Source organism: Ursus arctos, unplaced genomic scaffold (assembly GCF_023065955.2).
Source record: "Ursus arctos isolate Adak ecotype North America unplaced genomic scaffold, UrsArc2.0 scaffold_36, whole genome shotgun sequence".
NCBI lineage: Eukaryota > Metazoa > Chordata > Mammalia > Carnivora > Ursidae > Ursus > Ursus arctos.
Window position 1 is genome coordinate 16,174,069 of NW_026623050.1, and position 21,460 is coordinate 16,195,528.

The window sequence follows — 21,460 nt, forward strand, 5'->3', positions numbered from 1 at the left end:
GACAACTATACAACTTCTCTACAGTAGCTTCCATTAACATTTCTTTCTCCAATCTATCCTCTATTTTCATCATTCAACAAAGGATTTGGTCACCGAGATCTTTTTAAGGATATAGACTAAATGCAAACCTTATACATGATGGGTTTTCAAGATGAAAGATCTTTTTTCTGCAGTATTTTTTTACTGCTCAGTTCTATATCATAACAAGGAAAATATTTTGACATTGTACTTAAAGATAAGGCCAAATTAACTAATAACACTTTAAAACTTATTTATTTTCTCATACTAACAACTGGTAATTTATCATGGCATGTTATTCCTATTTTAGTTAAGATTCTTTCTATCACATACAAATAATTCTGATATGTTATTACTTATTCTAACATTAACTACTTTACTCTAATTCCTGTTTGGTCTTCTTCGTGCTCTTTCTTTGTTCCTGTACTTGTAATGGGTGTTTTTCTGCTCCCATGGAATTTAAGTCATTAACAACATTCCTGTATTAGAGTGCACTCACAACTGCAGCATTTACACTGATTCTACATAAAATAAGTGCAAGCATCTAATTACTTATGCCATCTATATGTTGCCATTCTTGAGCACCTCTACATTGAACTATCTATTTTTATTGTAAGTTACTTTCATTTGTCTTTATTACAATAGGGCATTATATTGTTTTTTTTTTAATTTGTGTAGAAAGCACTTAAAGTCAATTTTCATATAATAAAAAGCTCATAATAAAACTGATATGTTCTATCTGAATTGAACAAAAAGAAGTGTTCTATCTGAATTAGGTTTATAACCACTGCCTTAAAACAACAATAAAGCCTGACAAAATTTCCAATTTTGAAAAAAAAAGGTTTAAAGAAAAATTATGTTTTGTTCTGCATTTCTTCATACACTCAATGCATTCTGAACTCCTAACAAATGGAGAGGAAAAACAGTAAAACAATTATACCACAAACTCTAGCAGGAAGGAAAGCACAAAATCAAATAGGTAATATTGTATAGAACAAATCCATGAGATAAACCACATATATATAGAAGATAAAGGCTTTGTCCAAGCCTTTACATCTGAGGAGATAAGAAACCCAATGAAGCTATTCAACGGAATAAAAGGTTGGTTTACTATTACAGTTTTACCACAGCTGATTAACTTTGATTTTTTTCCTCTGTAGTCCTGTAAGAATGGAAGTGACTTATTCTTTTTTATTACTTATAGGAAATACATTTCCATGATTAAAAAAAATAATCAAATACCAAAGTGGTATAAAATGAAACTGTCTCCTCTGGCCCTCATCTCTACAAACATATCCCATAATAACAGTTTTCAGAAAGGTTCTAGGACTACATAGTGCCTGCAGATATGCCTCAATGTGTGTACATCCATAAACAGAATTTGCTAAAATGAAGTACAGCCTATGCATGCTTTTCTGTAATTTGCTGTTTATACTTTGTAGATAGAAAAGATCTACCCCGTCCTCAGTAAAGACTGGATAAAATAATCCAAGGTGGGGATGAACATTTATTTTGCCAAGCTTCCTAGTGATTCAGACACGTAACAAAAATTTGTCAAGTATTTACTATGCCAGTCTGTGAATACAGCAGGTTAACAAAAAAATATATATATATATTTTTAATATTCTTGCTTCTCTAAAATTTACTTTCTAGGAGTAGAAAGAGAAACAAATAGCTAAGATATATGGTGATAAATGCTAAAGAAAAAAAATGGCAAAGAACACAGAAAATGCTGTCACAGGGGACTGCTATTAAAGTAGGGTGGATGGTCACCTGGGTGGTGCAATCGGTTGAGTGACTAACTCTTGGGGTTCGGCGCTGGTCCTATCTCAGGGTCATGAGATCAAGCCCCCAGTCAGGCTCTGCACTCAGCGTGGAATCTGCTTGGGATTCTCTCTCCCTCTCTCTGCCCCCCCCCCACCCATATGCACTCGTGCTCTTGTGCGTGCTCTCTCTCTCTAAAGTAAATAAACCTTAATAAAATAGGGTAGACAATAAAAGCCTAACTTGAGGAGGACGTTTGGTTAGAAACCAGAAAAAGAGGGGTGCCTGGCTGGCTCAGACAGAAGAGGGGGCAACTCTTGATCTCAGGGTCCTGAGTTTGAGCCCCACGCTGGGTGCAGACATTACTTAAATAAATAAATGTTTTTTAAAAAAAAGGAAAAGAGAAAAAGAAAACGAATTAAGTCCAGGTAGGCATCTAGACGAAACTGTTCCAGAGAGAAAAAACAGCAAGTACAAAGACGGGGGAGCATTCTTGGTATGTTTTAAGAACACACCAATATGGCTACATAAAAGAGTGCAAAGGGAATAGTGTTAGCATGTAAGGTAAGAGGTAGTAATACGGCAGAAGATGTGAAGCCCTATAGGCCATCATAAAGGGCTCTGGCTTATGCTCTGCATAAATGTGATGTGATCTACCTTCTGTCTAAAGGGAGAGGAAGAATGAGAATAAGGAAACCAAACAGGATGCTACTAAAACAATATAGAAGAAGGGTGATAATAGATTGGACCAGGATGATAAAAAAATTGGGTATTTTGAAAGTAGATCTGAAAATATTTACAAATGGAACTGGATTAGAATATATGAAAAAGAGAAAATAAAAAATGACACTGAGGTTTCTTATCCCCCAAATTGGGAAAAGGTTGTTGCCATTTAGTAAGATGGGAAAGACCGTGGAAGGACTGGTCTAAACATCTAAGATAACACTGTAATGAATTCTCTATACATAGAGGACTATTTTTTTTCCTTCCTTCCTTCCTTCCTTCCTTCCTTCCTTCCTTCCTTCCTTCCTTCTTCCCTCCCTCCTTCTTTTTCTTTTAACCTTTTGACCCCCTTCACCCATTCTCCCCACCCCTAATCTGTTCTGTTATCTATGAGCTTGATTTTTCTTTTTAAATTCCACATATAAAAGAGATCATATGGTATTTATAATTCACCTAGCATAATCTCAAGATCCATCTATGTTGTTGTAAATGGCAAGATTTCACTCTTTCTTATGGCTGAATAATACTCCATTGTATATATACACAATTTCCTTATCCATTCATCCATCAAGCCAGAAAACAATGAACAAAATGGCAGTAAGCACATACCTATCAATAATTACTTTAAATGTAAACAGACTAAATGCTCCAATCAAATGCACAGTGTTTGAATGGATTAAAAAAAAAATAAGACTCATCACCTATATGATGCCTGCAAGAGACTCACTTTAGATGTAGAGTCACAGACTAACAGTGAAGGGACAGAATAAGAATTCCATGCTAGGGGCACCTGGGTGGCACAGTTGTTAAGCGTCTGCCTTCGGCTCAGGGCGTGATCCCCGCGTTATGGGATAGAGCCGCACATCAGGCTCCTCCGCTATGAGCCTGCTTCTTCCTCTCCCACTCTCCCTTCTTGTGTTCCCTCTCTCGCTGGCTGTCTCTCTCTCTTCAAATAAATAAAAATAAAATCTTTAAAAAAAAAAAAAAAAGGAATTCCATGCTAATGGTAACCAAAGACAAATGGAATGGTGATACTTATCTCAGACAAAACAGACTTTAAAACGAACACTGTAATAAGACAAAGAAGGCATTACATAATAATAAAGGAGTCAATCCAACAAGAAGATACAACATTTGTAAATATTTATGCTACCAATCCAGGAGGCCCTAAATAAATAAAGCAAATATAAAAAGACACAAAGGGAGAAAGAGACAGCAATACAGTAATGGTAGGATACTTTAATACACCCCCCTTACATCGACTGATAGATCATCCAGACAGAAAATCAGTAAGAAAACATTGGCCCTAAATGGACTTAACAGATATTTACAGAACATCCCCATCCAAAAGCAAAAGAACACATATTCTTGTTAAGTGAATATGGAATACTTTCCAGGATAGATCATATGGTCGGCCATAAAACAAGTTTTAATAAAATTAGGAGGACGAAATAATCTTTTCCAACCACAATGGTATGAAACTAGAAATTAGTTATATGAAAAAAAACTGGAAAACTCACACATATGTGAAAATTAAACAACATGCTACTGAACAACCAATGAGTCAAAGAAACAAATAAACAACAAAAAAAAACCCTTGAAGCATTAAAAATGGAAATACAACATACCGAAATTTGTAGAATGGAGCAAAAGCAGTTCTAAGAGGAAAGCTGATAGCAATAAATGCCTACATCAAGAAATTTTAAGTCTCAAACAACTAACTTTACACCTCAAGAAATGAGAAAAAGAATAAACAAAACCCGAAGTTAGTAGAAGGAAGTAACAAAGATTAAAATAGAAATGAATGAAATAGAAACTAAAACGACAACAGAGATCAAACTAAGAGCTGGTTTCTTGAAAAGATAAACAAAAGGTTGAGAAACCTTTAGTTAGAATCATGAAAAAAAAAAACCCCAAAAAACAAAAAAGAGGACACAAAATCAGAAATAAAACGGGAGATGTTACAACTAATAACACAGAAATACAAATGATTATAAGAGACTACTATGAACAATTATACACTACAACATCGGGACAACCGGGGGCCTTGGGTGGCTCAGTTGATTAAGTGTCTGCCTTTGGCTCAGGTCATGATCCTGGGGTTCTGCGATTGAGCCCCGAGTCGGGTTCCCTGCTCAGTGGGCAGTCTGCTTCTCTCTCTCCCTCTACACCTCCCCACTGCTCCTCCTCTCTCTCTCTCTCTCTCTCAAATAAATGCATAAAATCTTTTAAAAAAACAACAAAAGACAACCTACAGGCTCCCTACTCTGAGGGGAGCCTGCTTTTTCCTCTCCTTCCACCACTCCTCCTACTTGTGCTCTTTCTCTCTCAAATAAATAAACAAAAGCTTTGAAAAAAAATTGGACAACTTAGAAGAAATGCCTAAATTCCTGGGAAAATACTACCTACCAAGACTGAATTATGATGAAATGGAAAATGTGAACAGACCAATTACTAGTAAGGTGATTGAATCAATAATCAAAAACCTACCAACAAACAGAAGAACAGGACCAGACAGCTCACTGGTGAATACTACCAAACATTCAAAGAAGAATTAATATTAATCCTTCTTAATCTCTCCAAAAAAATACAGGAGGAGGAAACTCTTCCAAACTTATTTTATGACCCTAGCATTATCCTGATACCAAAATTAGATCACAACCCAAGAAAATAACAGGCCAATATCCCTGATAAACACAGATGTATAGGTACTATTTCTAAGACTTCTTTCAGTTCTTGGATTTTTAGTGATCAATACTCTATAAACAATAAGGTTTTATCATGAACAAAACAGAACTTATTAAATCCTAAATGGATCTGGATGTTGTAGAAATGTTTAGCTAAACTAATTTTGCATTTTAGGCAGACATAAAATGTCAAGTTAGATCACAGTTCCAGCAAATACTTCGTTTTTACACAATCTAATTTAATTACATAGTGTATATAGATTATTTACATACCAGCCACTGCTGTCCATAAACAAACACATGATTTTTGGCAATGTCAACTCTATCCCATGCCAACGTAAGGATGAGCTGGTCAAATGCAGATGCGTTAGTGCCTAATTGAATAAAGAAAACAGTCGACAAGTTCAATTAATTTATCTCCATTAAAATGTGAACACTTATGAATTCTCCCCATTCCCTTTCAATTAACTTATATAGCTCGTTTCAGTCACTGTTCAGAGGCAGCCTGCCTCAGAGACATAAGGTTACCCCCAGGGTTGAGGGCTTTTATTTTCCAACTACAGAAAACACACAGCCTCATTCATTGCAAACAACTCAGAATGCAGAACAATAAGAATAAAACAAAGATGATCTGTTTCTATCACAGAGATAGTACCATGTTAAGATTATGAAAAACATCCTTACAGGTGCTTTTCTGCACATATATAAATTCATACAAATACTTTTGTCTATGCAAAAGCATATGATACTATACAAAGTATTCAGTAGCCTACTTCATGTACCTTAACATCATACCTTAGTTTTGTAGAATAGTACAAAGAGATCACCTTATATACATATTAATAATACCTTTTAAAGGTGAACTAAAGTTGATTCAAAAAACACTCTAGTGGACATTCAGGTTATTTTGAATTTTTTGGTGAGTATACTTTTATGCACATGCTTGATTATTTAAATAGGATGATTCTGTAGAAGCCAAAATGCTGGGTAAAGAACATATACTTTAAAATTTTTGATATACTGCCAAAGTATGTTCCAGAAAGGTGATACCATCCATCAATGGTATAAGAATACCCAGTAGGGGAGTAAAATGCTTCTTGTATTAACATTTACTTTGTTTTAATTATAATATTGACCATCTTTCTACATTTTTCCCAAGCATTTGTATTATTCCGCTAACATCTTTTACATAAATTCTGACTCATTTTTCCATGAGGTATTGATCATCTTACTATTCATTTATAACAACTCTTTGTGGTCCCTCCAGATTCCTATTCCTTAATGTCTTCATCTATAAAATGAGGAAATAATAGGAAATCTGCCTCTTAGGGTGGTTGTGAGATTAAATGATAAACAGTATAAAACACTAAATCACAGTGGCTAGCACAAAGAAAGTATATGGCAAATATTAGGTGTTTTCTTTTTTATTTAAATGTATGCAATCCCATTTATTGATATTTCCCTTTATAGTTTCTGGATTTTCTATTACTTATGATGTCTTATTCCCAAGATGTAAATATATTTTGTTATAGTATTTTAAAAATATCTGATCTATTAGCACTTCTTATGGTCTAATATTTGGGAAATTCTTGTGAATGACAACAACATGGTGTCCTCTTGCTCTGCTCCTGCCACCTCACTGCAAACTTGGACTTTCAAGTATCCACCCAGATGGGACACAGTTTCAGCTTCTAACTTTTGGAAAGATTTTTCACTGTAATTCTGTTTATTGTTGGATGTCTTTGGCAAGATGAGAGGACAACACAGTTCAATGCGATGTGCGTTAACACTTTAATCCTCAAAGATACCACTAGCTTTCTTTCCAAACTTCCTTTCAGAATGAAAACAGCATATTTAAGAACGTTTTAATTTCTATCAACCAAGACCTCATTGCCTTTAAACACTTGCTTTCAGCCAATTAAAATGTGAAACATTCTTAATACTGTAATTAAATGGGTCTGGTGCCAAAAACCTTGCAGAAATTTAAAAAAAAATTTTAATTTCTACAAGACAAAAACAAAAGCCCATTTACTGTCACAGAAAGCTAACACTGTCTTCCACAAAGAACAATTATTGAAAAATTCAGTTCCCAAACATTTAGCTAGATTAAGAAGTCCTATCTTATATAAACAGGCTATAAGTAAAATTATTACAAATTAAAAAAATTTTAAATCTTACCTTTAAGCAGGGCAGTAAGTATTGCTACATCTATATCTTGATGTTCATCTGATCCAATGTGGAAAACCGTGATCTATTTAAAGATCAATTCATAATATTATGCCTTTATATTTTCAAAGCTAAGGCATAAGGTATATAAAACAAGAAGCAATTTCGAACTACATGGGAGATAAAGTTTTTTGGGATTTTTGGTCAGAAATTACTTCATTTAAAACAAAAATCCCCACAAAATTAAAAAACCTTCTATCATTTACCAAATAAAAATGGCAAGTATACTCAAAATATTTAGTTTCATATTATATTAATTTTTTTTACCTACTTTAGGTACGTTACTAGAGTAATCAACTCATGGCCTAAGACTACAGATTACATGTCTGAGTAAATCCTGATGCTCTTTCTACAGAGTGAACATTTAATTCAAGTTATATATATATATATATATGGGTTCTTGAATGAAAAATGTTTTCTTCAATCCTTTTACTGGAAATTTCTTTAAATTATTTGAAGTGAAATGCCACTTGAGAGGTTTCTATTTAATAACATTTTTCATAAAATAAAAGATTATAACGCCATACACATTTTACAATTTTATTGTGTACAAAAAGGAAATGCATGAAAAACAGCAGATCAAATCATGTTATCGTCTACCTATCAAAGTTGTTAAAAAATTTTAAGCCCATGTTTAGATAACTGCAACACTGATCTTTAATTTAATCTGAGCATTCAATCAGAGTAAAATAAATTTTTTTCCAAATATATTGTTTTTTTTTCCTTTCAGTAATCTCTACACCCAATGTGGGGCTCGAACTTACAACCCTGAGATCAAGAGGTGCACTGCTCTGGGGCGCCTGGGTGGCACAGCGGTTAAGCGTTTGCCTTCGGCTCAGGGCGTGATCCTGGCGTTATGGGATCGAGCCCCACATCAGGCTCCTCTGCTGTGAGCCTGCTTCTTCCTCTCCCACTCCCCCTGCTTGTGTTCCCTCTCTCGCTGGCTGTCTCTATCTCTGTCGAATAAATAAATAAAATCTTTAAAAAAAAAAAAAAAAAAAAGAGTTGCACTGCTCTACTGACTGAGCCAGCCAGGTGCCTCTTCAAATATATTTTAGAGAAGCCATAAACTACTCTTTACAGTTCTTCCTTGATTCTAGATATAATCTGTTGAGGCCTAGTTACTAAACTTTTCCTAAAACAGAAGTGCAAATATATGTCTCGATACCATATAAAAACTATAATCCTTCTCTGATATCACTCTGTTTGACCCAACAACAAATGACATCTTTACATGGTTAAAAAATACTTTAGAATGTTAAATCCAAATTTAAAAAAAAAAGTATTTCAGGGTGCTTGAGTGGCTCATTTAGTTGGTTAAGTGTCTGACTCTTGGTTTTGGCTCAGGTCATGATCTCGCAGTTGCAGGACTGAGCCCCAGGATGGAGCCCCACTTCGGGCTCTGTGCTCACTGCAGATTTTGCTTTGGATTCTTTCTCTGTCTCCCTCTCCCTCTGCCCCACCCCACATACACTCTCTTTCTTCCTAAAATAAATAAAATCTTAAAAAAAAAAGTATTTCATGAATTTAAAACGTGTTTTGAATGAAATAAAAAGGCTTATTCTGTAGAAATCTACTTACAAGCTCCTTTCTTTTCATGCACTCCATCAGTGTTTGAAATAAATGAACTGCTTCACTCTGGCCAAAGTTAAATGTTTTTTTGATGGTTGAAATAATATCAGGCTCTGCTGCATCAGGAAGATTGCTGGAGTGAGAGGAAACATAACTTAATTTTCTATTATTTGTAGACTCTAATATGAAGTTTAGGTGAATCTATGTAAGACCTTTAGAGATAATGTGTTAATATTAAACACTTGACCCTGAGTGAGATATTGTCCTTTATGAGACTCCCAACAATAAGTCATATGGGGGGGGGAAAGTAAATGGAGTTATTTTCTCTATGAATTATTTTAAATTATTTTACAAGGCATGTATGTGTTGTAACAGCACTACTCACATTTTATAAGATACTCTATAAAGATAACTTTAAGATATTATGGTGTATTATGCAATACTTTGCCAAGATGTCTTACACATAAGCACATTCACATTTTTCTCTTTTCCTCAATAGGTAATGTAATTATATGGCTCAAAAATATGATGATATAAAACATTATTAAACATAAAAATGAAAATTATCGTGAAAGTCTCTTTTCCACTATCTTCTATCCGCCTGGTTCCATCTCAACTGCTTTCCTTTTTCCATGTATATACTTCGGTAATTTTCCCAAATCTGGTACACAGATACCAGCCTTTCTTAGCTACAAACTATTCTGTTATGTAAATATACCATAATTTATCTAGCCCTCTTGATACACATTCTATTTGGTCCAATCTTTTGTAACACTGTAATGAATAACTTTTTATGTTTTTATGTATTTTACATGTATAAAAAAGTACATCTATATAAACAATTCTTAGAAATGGAACTAATAGGTCCAAAGAAATATGCCTCTGTATGTTTGACAGATCTTGCAAAATTGTCCTCTATGTAGACTGTTATACTTCAATTCATTCCAATAACATATCACACAAGCTATTTCCTCAAACCGTAACAAGGTTATTATATTAAACTTAAAAATTTTCATGTTCATAAAATACTGAAATGAATCTAATACTCTAAAAACCACAAGCCTCTTTACAAAGTTACTGAAATCTTTTTGTAATCACACACTTACCCTCCCTCTTCTGTTTGCTTATGAATATATGCTAGCAGATCTGCAGCTCTGCCTGTTCCTTCACAAACGACGACTGGAACAGGAGGACTTTCTTGAAGATATTCTAAAACCGTGAGGATAACATTTGGCCCGCCCTCAAATATAAGTGCCACCACAGGGACGCCTTGTCCAATTCCTTAAAAAAGTAAAAGATTATAAGATATTAGGCAAAATACAGTAATTTAATAATTTTTTACTTAATCAAAACACAAAATAAAAATAAAAAGCCAAAATATAATTTCTTATAAGACTGCTGACTTCATTTCAAGCATTCAACATGATACCAATCTAGCCTAAGTGAATTAAATACTGAATAAATTACGTTTTCATTAACTTAAAGTTTGTTCTAAACGACAAAGTTAGAAAATACATGATTAGGAATGCACTAGAATTTATTCACTGAAAAGTAAAAATTATTTTTATACTTCATTAACTGAACTCTTGACAAGAAATTTATAACACCAATTCGTTTTTTAGTTTGTTTTTTCAAGATTTTTTTAAAGTAATCCCTTCACTCAAGGTGGGGTCTAACCCCCAAGATCAAGAGTTACATGCCCCACCAAATAAGCCAGCCAGGCACCCTTAGTTTGTTTTTCAATACTGTATAAGTTGAACTTCTAATGTATATTTGTTTTTATTCACTTTTAAAATGTATATTCTGATTTCAAATGCACTGAGACATTAATATAGAAGTTAATGACAGGGCGCCTGGATGGCTCAGTTGGTTAAGCGTCTGCCTGCAGCTCAGGTCATGATCCTAGGGTCCTGGGATCGAATCCCGCATCGGTCTCCTTGCTCAGTGGGGAGCCTGCTTCTCCTTCTCCTGCTCTCCCTGCTTGTGCTCTGTGTCAAATAAATAAATAAAATCTTTAAAAAAAAAAAAAAGAAGATGTTAATGACAGAGCCAGGATTACATCAATGGAACTGATCAATAAAATCCAGGACCTCTACAAGAGTAACAGAAAAGATATAGTGAAGAACACCAATTTTTGTTTTTATAATTACCTGCAATGCAGTGAGAGAATCCAAAATACAAGTTAACTGTAGGATTCTAAAATGCTCCTGAATTTCAGGAAAGGATATGACTCCGTCATATCTGAATGCACCGTTCTATAATTTTGTATTTCTATTTCACTTTGTCACACAGCCCACCTTCTTGGTGTCCTCAGATAATAAAATTTCTTCTTTTTAAAAGAAAAATCTACATGTTGAACCATAAAGTATGACCATGTTTGGAAAGGAAGACAAGTGTCAAGAATACTAACTTTTAAGACTTATTTACCAAAGAGTGATACACCTATTCATGTTATAAACTTTAAACAAGATGATTCTTACTTTGCAATAAGGTATTTTTCCTCTTCAATCCTGAATTTCAAGTCATGTATTAGAATATATCACACATTAAGAATATTTCTGAATTCCTTGGGCTGCAATAGGATTACAATAGCAACAGAGCTTCCAACGAACCTCTGTGGCTTTGGCATCAATATCTGAGTACCCTATTTGGCCTCAGACTTCTTTCCCTAAGTCTATTTTGCCCAAGGTCAGTCATTTTTGTTCTTTCCTATGTTGTCTTACTACAAAAGGAAATGAGCACTTTATTTTTTTTTTTTTTAAAGATTTTATTTATTTATTTGACAGAGATAGAGACAGCCAGCGAGAGAGGGAACACAAGCAGGGGGAGTGGGAGAGGAAGAAGCAGGCTCATAGTGGAGGAGCCTGACGTGGGGCTCGATCCCGTAACGCCGGGATCACGCCCTGAGCCGAAGGCAGACGCTTTAACCGCTGTGCCACCCAGGCGCCCCGGAAATGAGCACTTTAAAGAACCTTTTTAGAATGTTGCTGGCCATTAACATACCTAGAATAACTTCAACAATAACAAATTTATAAATTCCCTTACTAGCATGAATTCTTTGCTGATTAATAGTTTTTTCAAGTTCTCTTCTCAATCTCACTTCTGCCCCATACTTTCCAACAGTGCCATCATCCACCAATATGAAATGGGAATGTAGATTATTCAGAACATTCAATTTGCTCAGAGGGTTCAACAAGGTTTGATAAGGAGCAACCACCTAAACAACAGCAAACATAAGAGTTAATGGGTAGGATTAAATATAAAAAAATTAACTTTGAAATAATCTGTAAAGGCAAATAGGAGGTAAAATTCTATTTACAATATAGTAACAAATAGAAAATGTCAAAAAATATGTCAAAAAGCACAAGCTTTAAAGCTGGCTGATGATTAACCAATAATGGGTCAGACCATACAATTGTATTTCAAATCTTACTGCAGAATATGTATTATTTTATTATCACATGCAAAGGAAACAAAATAAACGAGTATATAGTATGTAGAAACTGTTAGATTATTAGTGAATACAGTGCAATACACAAAAGACACTGAATAAGAACAATTTAATATCAATTATATTTTTCTATTTTTCTAGCGCACAATCTTTAAAATTGATGTAAGAAATTTAATTGCACTTGAAAGCGATCATTATGATTCAGTAATTCCTTTTCAGTATTCTCTTAATATTTATAACTAATTCACATGTCCTTAACCTACTCAAATAAAACGCTAACATTTGATTACTACTCTTAGTGACAGTAAAATTAATTCTTAATATCACATAGTCATTAAAAATTTAATTACAAAGACTGGCATGATTTGGAAAAATTGTGAAATAATTATAGAGAAAGGCCGAAACCAAAACGTACTAATACTATAATGACAAGTACTTATATCTATGAATGCATTTTTGGAAGGATCATAAGAAAACTTCAGGTAAAAAGGAAAAAAAAGAAAGAAAACCACAGGAAAATACTTTTTAAACATAACTTTGAAAAGTATGGTATGATCATGAATAGTTTAAGGTGACTCGTGCTATTCTTGCTCTAATTTTGTTTATACAAGTTCAAATAGAAGAAATTTTTTAAATCATTCTTACATCTCTCCCAACAAGATCATTTCTGTTTTCAATCACTCCCCAGGGTGCTATTCCAATAGTGCAAATCTTTCGAGATGATCTGGAAGCGTGTTCTTTGAGGGCATCACCAACATGTTTTGCCACACCTGTTCACATAAAATTTAATTTACTTTATGTGAAAGTAGTTATTACTTTCAGAATAATCCTGTACTCAATCTATAACATTATAATTGTTGATATTTTTCTTTACACAAAGAAGATAAAAAGCAACAACGTCCAAAAGACAAACTTACAAAAGAAAACACAAGGACCAAAAAGAAAACAAAACAAAACAAAAAAACCCCACAATGTCAAATCACTACAACTGCCTGAAACACACGTAAAAGTAACTTTTACCATGTTGTTAGGCCTAGTCCTCTCTTAGATTCCTCATGTAAGTAACTGTAGTTTTTTGTTATTGCTCTACACATCATCTAAAAAAAAATGAAGAGTATGGCTCAGGACCATAAGCAAAACACACACACACAACAAGCAACTACAAAAGTTGTCCAACTGAATCAAAAATTAGGAGAAAAGTAGAAAAGACAATTCAAAAGAGCATATGACTCCTCATTATCACTTATGGGTTGAACTGTATCCTTCCCAAAATTCGTATGTTGAAATCCTAATCACAGAACCTCAGTGACTGCATTTGGAGATGGGTCCTTTAAAGAGGTTATACATTTAAAAATGAAAGAGGTTATACATTTAAAAATGAGGCCACTATGGTGGGACCTAATCAATCTGCCTGGTGTCCTTTTAAGAAGGTGAAATTCTGGACACAAAAAGAGACACCAGGAATACAGATGCAGGGCAAAGAGGACACGTGAGAAGGTGGCTATCTACAAGCCACGGAGAGAGGCCTCAGAAGGAACCAAACCTGCTAATATCTTGATCTTGGACCTCCAAAACTGTGAGAAAATAAATTAATTTTGTTTAAGCCACCCAGTCTGTGCTATGTTGTTATGGCAGCCCTAGAAAACCACTATAACACTCAATTTGGTTTTTATAATGCATGAGATCTCATTCCTCACCTAGATTATGGAAATAGCATCTTCACTAGTCTTCCAATTGCTGCCTTGCCTGTTTACAGTCTACTTTCAAAACATCATCCAAGTGATCTTTGCTCTTGTCAACTCTCTGCTTAAAATCTTCCCTTCTTACTCAGAGTAAACGTGAAAGTGCTTGTAACAGCCTATGTGGCTTTATATAACGATGTGCCTATTGCCCCTGCTATTCACCACCCTACCCCACCCCACCGCATCCCCTACCACAACCTCGTAACTTCCCGACCTCACCACCTAGCACTCCTTGTTCACTGTACTTAACTACACTGGACGCTTCTTAACATTCTTCGAATATACTAGCAATTTTTTCTCTTTTAAGTGCTCTGTCTCACATTATCCTTATCGTGCTCCCTCATTTCCTTCAATCTCTACTCAAATGTCACCTTATTAATGAAGCCCCCTCTACCATCCCTCGCCATCCTTTCTCTGTATTTCATGTGTCCCCATAGCACTTATCATCTAACATATGATAACATATTTAGTTATCTATTCATTATCTGCATCTCCTCCACTAGAATATAAGTTCCATGAAGGTAAACATTTTCTTTGTTTTGTGGAATGATATATCTTCGCAGCCAGAAGAATGCCTGACATACAATGAGATTCAAAAACCAGTTGTTCATAATGAATTACATGTCTGAAAGCTAATTTAAGTAATAATTATATTTTACTTTGGATATTAAAGTTAATCTGCTTTTATCTAACCTGTATATGTCATAGAGAAGATTTGGAATGAAAAATTATAGTACATTAAAAACTAATTTTGAAAGCTACTTCTTAACCACTGCCTAGGCAATGGATTGCCATTCTTATATCAATTTACCAGAAGTCAGAAAGTGACAGGAATAACACGTTGTTCTATAGTAGGGATCAACAACCTTTTCTGGTGAAGGGTCAAATAGTAAATATTTTAGGGTCTGCAAGGTAAACAGTCTCTTTAACAACATTCACTTCTACTGTTGCAGCACAAATATAACTATATATAATACAAAAATAAATGAGTGTGGCTGTGTTCCAATAAACCTTCATTTACAAAAACAAAGAATGGGTTGGATCTGGTGCATGGGACCACAGTTCGTCAACACCTGCTCTAAAGTGTATTATTTTTTTAAGAGTAAATGAAAACCAAATACTTTTAGTTACCATTTATACTTAGGAACTATATCGATTATTTAACAGAAAAACTGAATATACTGATATTTGGTGTTATTATTTCAAATATTTAATTGATATTGTGAAACATTTACAAACACACTAAATAAAACTGGTATAATCATCACATTACCTGTGTTTACTCCTCCAGTTAAAATCCAGGCTCCGGTTGTAACTGCAGCTTTAATAAGACCCTTTCCAAGCAGCTGCTTGATTCGTGGGTGAAGCTCAAATTTCTGCATGCCCCCATGCACAGAGATAACAAGTTTGGGTAATTCCATTTGCCATTCTTTAAGCAGAAGTTGCAGAATGACTTCAGGTTTGGTGTCATATGATAGTCTCACATACTAAAAAAGATTTTTAAAGGATAAAATAACTGAATATGTTCAAAGGTTTCATAATGCAACATTATACATTAGAAAAATGTGATTTAGATCAGATTATTATAAAACAGATTTATTAGGTTACTTTTAATATACTTAACACCCCTAGGAATAAGCAATAATAAACGATTTTAAAGTCGGAAAATCATTCTGTAAGAGCCACAGAAGCAGTGGTACTCTAATTTGTAACCTTTAAAATATAAATGTTTCTCTTCCTATTTATATAAACTCAATTACCATTCATCCAATTTACATATTTATCCACAGTTATTTACTGACTTGTTTAACTATGAATATGCAGTAGTGGGAACTGCTAAAGGCTAGCTATAGTGATGAGAAAAGGAAAAAAGAAAGAAGAATGGGGTGCCTGGGTAGCTCAATCAGTTAAGGTCTGCCTTAGGCTCAGGTCATGATCCTGGAGTCCCAGGACTGAGCCCCAAGTTGATCTCCCTGTTCAGTGGGGAGTCTGCTTCTACCTCTCCCTCTGCCCCTTCCCGCTTACGTTTTTTCTCTCTCTCAGATAAATAAATCTTTAAAAGAAAGAAAGAATGAATGAAAGAAAGAGAAATTAAGAAAAGAAAGAGGAATGAAAAAACTCTTGCTATTAGGAGAGACAATTATCTGAAAGTTTTGTCAATGATCTGGTCTATTTATAATAGAATTCTGATTATAGAGTAAAATAACAAAGATTTTTTACTCAATATTTCAAGGTGTTCAGATGGATTTACAAGTTTAATTTTTTAAAAATTCTATAGAAAATAAGCTAGCCCATCTGTGAAATAACTTCCTCTGGTTTACCAGATTAAAAATTTATCTTTATCTTAAGTGACATCACAAAACTTACTTATTATGACTACGCTAATTAATTTTCTTTGTCTCATGTACCTAGATGATTTAGCTCACAAGAAATCTGAAATATTCATATATTAGAAGAAAAACATTTTTATAATCATTTCTAACAAAGGTTCTTTGCAAAACAATATACTGTTCACTGCTTTACAACCAGAGATCCAATACCAATGAAAAATATTCTAGAATATCAGAACCCAAAACACCGGAATTCTACAAAACTGAGAAGACCCCAAAGTCCCTTAGGAATGTTTGTAATGAGGCATGCCTGGCTAGCTCAGTCAATTAAACATCTGCCTTCGGCTCACTTTGTGATCTCAGGATCCTGGGATCCAGCCCTGTGTCAGGCTTCCCGCTCACTGAGCGAGGAATCTGCTTCTCTCTCTGACCCCTCTCCCCCGCTAGTGCTCGCTCTCTTTCTCACTCCAACATTAAATTTAAAAAAAGAATGTTTGTAATGAGATTTGTTCTATACTAAGTCTTCCTACATTAGTTTTGTCTAACGCATTATTATATTTGGCATAAAGTCATGTTTGGAAAACAGCTTAAAGTTAAAAAAAAAAAGATTATATAAGGAATAAATGAGGAGTTCCACTTCAGACAATGGTAGACTAGACTGTTTTGAACTAACTCTGCCCCTAGGAATAGAAAAACTAGAAAATAAATAACATGTATGAGGCATCAGAGAGCTAAGACAATGAAAAACTGTGGGATCAGGATCCAAAAGAAAAGGAAAACTTGGAGCAATGTGCCCACCTTTACCACTGCTTTTCCCATCAAGGCAGGGAGGCAGGCAGAACAAAGAACAACATAAAGGGTAAAATGTTGATAAATATAAATGAAAAATAATGTTTGGGGGGTTTAAAATTATGCCAACAAAAGCACATTAAGTCATGAAAGAATTAAATGCAGTTACAAGTATTCTAACAGTTCTTGCACTTCCAAAAAGTAGTGAAAGGACTAATTTATAGTAAGTTAAAATGTGTTTTGTAGTGTTTATTATAAGATGAATCTATAGGAAAAACAATCTATAAAAAACATGCTATTAAGGAAGGAAATAATAAAAAATACTTAATCCAAAGCAAACAAGAAAGAAAAGGGAACAAAGAAAAAGTGAGACAGCTTATTTTAAAATAAGCTTAAAAATTATGTGTTGCGGGGCGCCTGGGTGGCGCAGTCATTAAGCGTCTGCCTTCGGCTCAGGGCGTGATCCCGGCGTTCCGGGATCGAGCCCCACATCAGGCTCCTCTGCTAGGAGCCTGCTTCTTCCTCTCACACTCCCCCTGCTGTGTTCCCTCTCTCACTGGCTGTCTCTCTGTCAAATAAATAAATAAAATCTTTAAAAAAAAAAAAATTATGTGTTGCTTATAAAGAAACCTCTTAGGGGCGCCTGGGTGGCTCAGTAGGTTAAGCATCTGCCTTTGGCTCAGGTCATGATCCCAGGACCCCTGGGACTGAGACCCATGTTGGGCTACCTGCTCAGCAGAGAGTCTGCTTCTGCTTCTCCTTCTCCCTCTCCCCCTCCCCTGCTCCTGCTCTCTCTCTCACTTTCCCACAAATAAATAAAATCTTAAAAAAAAAAGAAAATGACAAGATTAAAGACATTTCATAATGATAGAACGTTCAATTCACCAACCAACATGTAACACTTTCTATATGTATATGCACCTATACAAAGAACTTTAAAATACATAAAGAAATGACTGAGACTAACTTTCTGATCTACTGCTATATAAATCTTCTGACAATAAATGTATTATATATTATTTAGATAACAAGATAAATGAAGTTAAAAAAAAATCAAGTATGTGACATACCTTAGCTCTGTAGGAATGAGAACCCCCTTGAAAATTTATGACTCCATAAGCATCCGTTGGGCTCTGTTCTGTATGCTTTTCCACAGACCATTCTTCTAATGTCTGATTAAAATGGTCACCCAATTTCACATCTGAGTATTTCATGGCAAGACTTGCAGTAAAACAAGCATGTTGCTTGACCAAGCGACCACAAAAACACCTAAAGGAAAGAAATGAAATTTTAAAAAGACTTTTCAAAAAATTAGTCAATGAAAAACTGAATTAAAATGAACCAATGAAAAGTATAAAAATTATTTAACTTTTTAATTTTATAATATCAATAAATTAATACTTGTAATATAGTATAAGTACATTTTTTTTGATGATATATTCCTCTAAATTTAGTGTTGGGTTATCTACAAAATGTAGTATAGTCATATAACAGAATAGCATTCAGCATGAGAATATCTAATATTAGAATATTAAACACAATATGATCTCAAAATCATCATGCTTCATGAAAGAATCCAATGCCAAACAGTACATATTTTTATGATTTCATGTATACAAAATTCAAGAAAATGCAAACTAATCTATACAGTGATGACAATGGTGGCTCAGGGTCAAGCACAGAAAAAGCAATTGTATTCTACCTAGAAGCACTATAGGACACTACTATGTAGGAAGCAGGTACCCGGTGGAGCCAGGCAGTCTCACTAATTTAATAAAAAATCATAGGAGCGCCTGGGTTGGTTAAGTTGGTTGAGTAACTGACTCCTGATTTCAGGTCGGGTCATGATCTTGGGGTCCTGGGATTGATCCCCCGTGTCAGCTCCCCACTCAGCAGGGAGTCTGCTTGTAGATTCTCTCCCTCACCCTGCTCATGTGAGTGCATGCTCTCTAAAATAAATAATTTTTTTTTTTTTTAAATCACATCACAGTTTGTAGAAGCCAAAGGAGCTAGAGTTTGTAGGGCAAAAAACAAAGAGGAAGGAGCTACATGAGAGAGTTCTCGATATATGCAGAAGGATATTCTTTTTTAAAGATTTTATTTATTTATTCGACAGGATAGAGACAGCCAGCTAGAGAGGGAACACAAGCAGGGGGAGCAGGAGAGGAAGAAGCAGGCTCCCAGCGGAGGAGCCTGATGTGGGGCTCGATCCCATAACGCTAGGATCACGCCCTGAGCCGAAGGCAGACGCTTAACCGCTGTGCCACCCAGGCGCCCCGCAGAAGGATATTCTTAAACATGAGTAAGAACAAACTACCCAAGGCAAACCTAAGAACTACTAGACACAGTTACTAGGCCAAATAATTCCTGAAGTTCATAAAGGGCAGGGAACAGTTTGTGTTGCTACCAGCCAGAGTAAGAGATCTCAATACCAAAGACCTCTAAAAGGGTGCTCAGAATAGCAATGCCTAATTAGAAGGGCTAAATTAGACCTAGACCATGAAGTGCCATGATGAACTGTAAGAGCAAGACTTGAAAGGATCAAATTAATCCAAAGTAACTTAATTGCATGCTAAAACAAGCCCAAAATTCCCTAAAAGAATGATAAAATCCAGCACCCTAAAACATAACCTCTCTCTCAAATAAATAAAATCTTATAAAAGAAACAGAATCCATCCAAAATGAAACACTGAGAAAAAAGACTGGAGGAAAACAAAAGGAATAAACATTGGCAACCTGTGGAACAGTATCAAAGTAGCTCAACACACACACGATTCAAGTCCCAGAAATAAGGTAATGGGAATCAAAATTTGAAAACATAGGGCAGGGACACCAGGGTGGCTCAGTCAGTTAAGCATCTGCCTTCAGTTCAGGTTAAGCTCCCAGGGTCCTGGGATCAAGTTCCGTATCAGGTTCCTTGCTCAGCGGGGAGCCTGCTTCTCCTCTGCCTCTGCCTACCTCTCCCCCTACTTGTGGGGGCTCTCTCTCTCCAACAAATAAATAACATCTTTATAATTAAAAAAAAGGAAGAAAACAGGGCAAAAATCTGAAAACTATTTGAGCCAACAGATCTGAGCAGTTCAACAAGAACTGAGCAAAACAAGCTTGAAGAAATCACTCTAGGGCACTGCTGAAAGCCAATGATAGGGAAAATCTTCAAAGCAGCGTACCACATTATGTGTAGAAGAATAAAGGTAAGAATGACAGTGGACACCTTGTCAAAAATCATGCAATCCAACAGTCACTGGCACATCATCTTAGTGTCTGTTTTTTTTTTTTTTAAGTTTTATTTATTTAAGTAATCTCTATATCCAACATGGGGCTTGAACTCACAGCCCCAAGATTAAGAGTTACATGCTCTTCCAACTGAGCCAGTCAGGCACCCCAATTTTTTGGTATAGCATCTTTAAAGTACTAAAGGGGGGGGGGAACCCTATCAAATTAGAATCCTATAAGACTCAAACAAAACTACCAGCCAACCAAAGTGATTAAACAGACATTTAGCACTCAACAATAGAATAAAAACTCTTCTTGAGTGCACAGAAATATTTGCCAAGATTAAACATATTCTAGGCCATAAAATAAGTCTCGATAAACTAGCATAAGGATGGAAATCAAAGTATGTTCTCAGGCCACAGTGAACTGAACTAGAAACCAATAAAAGAAAATATGGGGGAGGAGGGGTTGTTCCTGGGTAGTTCAGTTGGTTCAGCATCTGACTCTTGATTTCGGCTCAGGTCATGATCTCACCGGTCCTGAGATCAAGCCCCGCATGGGGCTCTGAGCAGGGTGTGGAACCTACTTAAGATTCTCTCTTTTTCCCTCTGCTCCTCCTGCCCCCCCCAACTCATGTGTGTGCACTCTCTCTCTCTAAAAGAAAGGAAAAGAAAAGAAAATACTGGGAAATTCTTCAAGTATTTGGAAATTAAATGACACACTTTTTTATTAACTCATGGATCAAAGAAAGTCACATAAGAACTTAGAAAATATGTGGAACAAAATGAAAATAAAAATAAACAATATCAAAACATATGGGATGCAACTGCACAGTGTTTAGTATAAAAGCATATTCACATAAATACTTTACAGTATAAAAATATATAGCATAAAAATCTGTAGTATATAGTTTAAATTAGAAAAGAAGATCTGCTACGTGAG

General features: G+C 35.1%; 1 protein-coding gene across 2 annotated transcripts in view; it reads right to left on the reverse strand.

Annotated features, from left to right (window-relative positions):
* TRPM7 (transient receptor potential cation channel subfamily M member 7) overlaps window positions 1–21,460 on the reverse strand; it is a 114,811-nt gene that overhangs the window by 59,402 nt on the left and 33,949 nt on the right. Inside the window, exons 4-11 of one of the 2 annotated variants that reach the window (XM_026518467.4) lie at window positions 18,373–18,571; window positions 15,457–15,670; window positions 13,087–13,211; window positions 12,036–12,207; window positions 10,097–10,271; window positions 9,000–9,123; window positions 7,371–7,443; window positions 5,466–5,566 (exon numbers count right to left, since the gene is read on the reverse strand). In XM_026518467.4, coding sequence (XP_026374252.1) covers window positions 5,466–5,566; window positions 7,371–7,443; window positions 9,000–9,123; window positions 10,097–10,271; window positions 12,036–12,207; window positions 13,087–13,211; window positions 15,457–15,670; window positions 18,373–18,571 — 1,183 coding nt within the window. Of the gene's footprint in view, window positions 1–5,465; window positions 5,567–7,370; window positions 7,444–8,999; window positions 9,124–10,096; window positions 10,272–12,035; window positions 12,208–13,086; window positions 13,212–13,461; window positions 14,312–15,456; window positions 15,671–18,372; window positions 18,572–21,460 lie in introns of those variants that run through there. The other variant, XM_057306333.1, reaches the window with a different exon arrangement.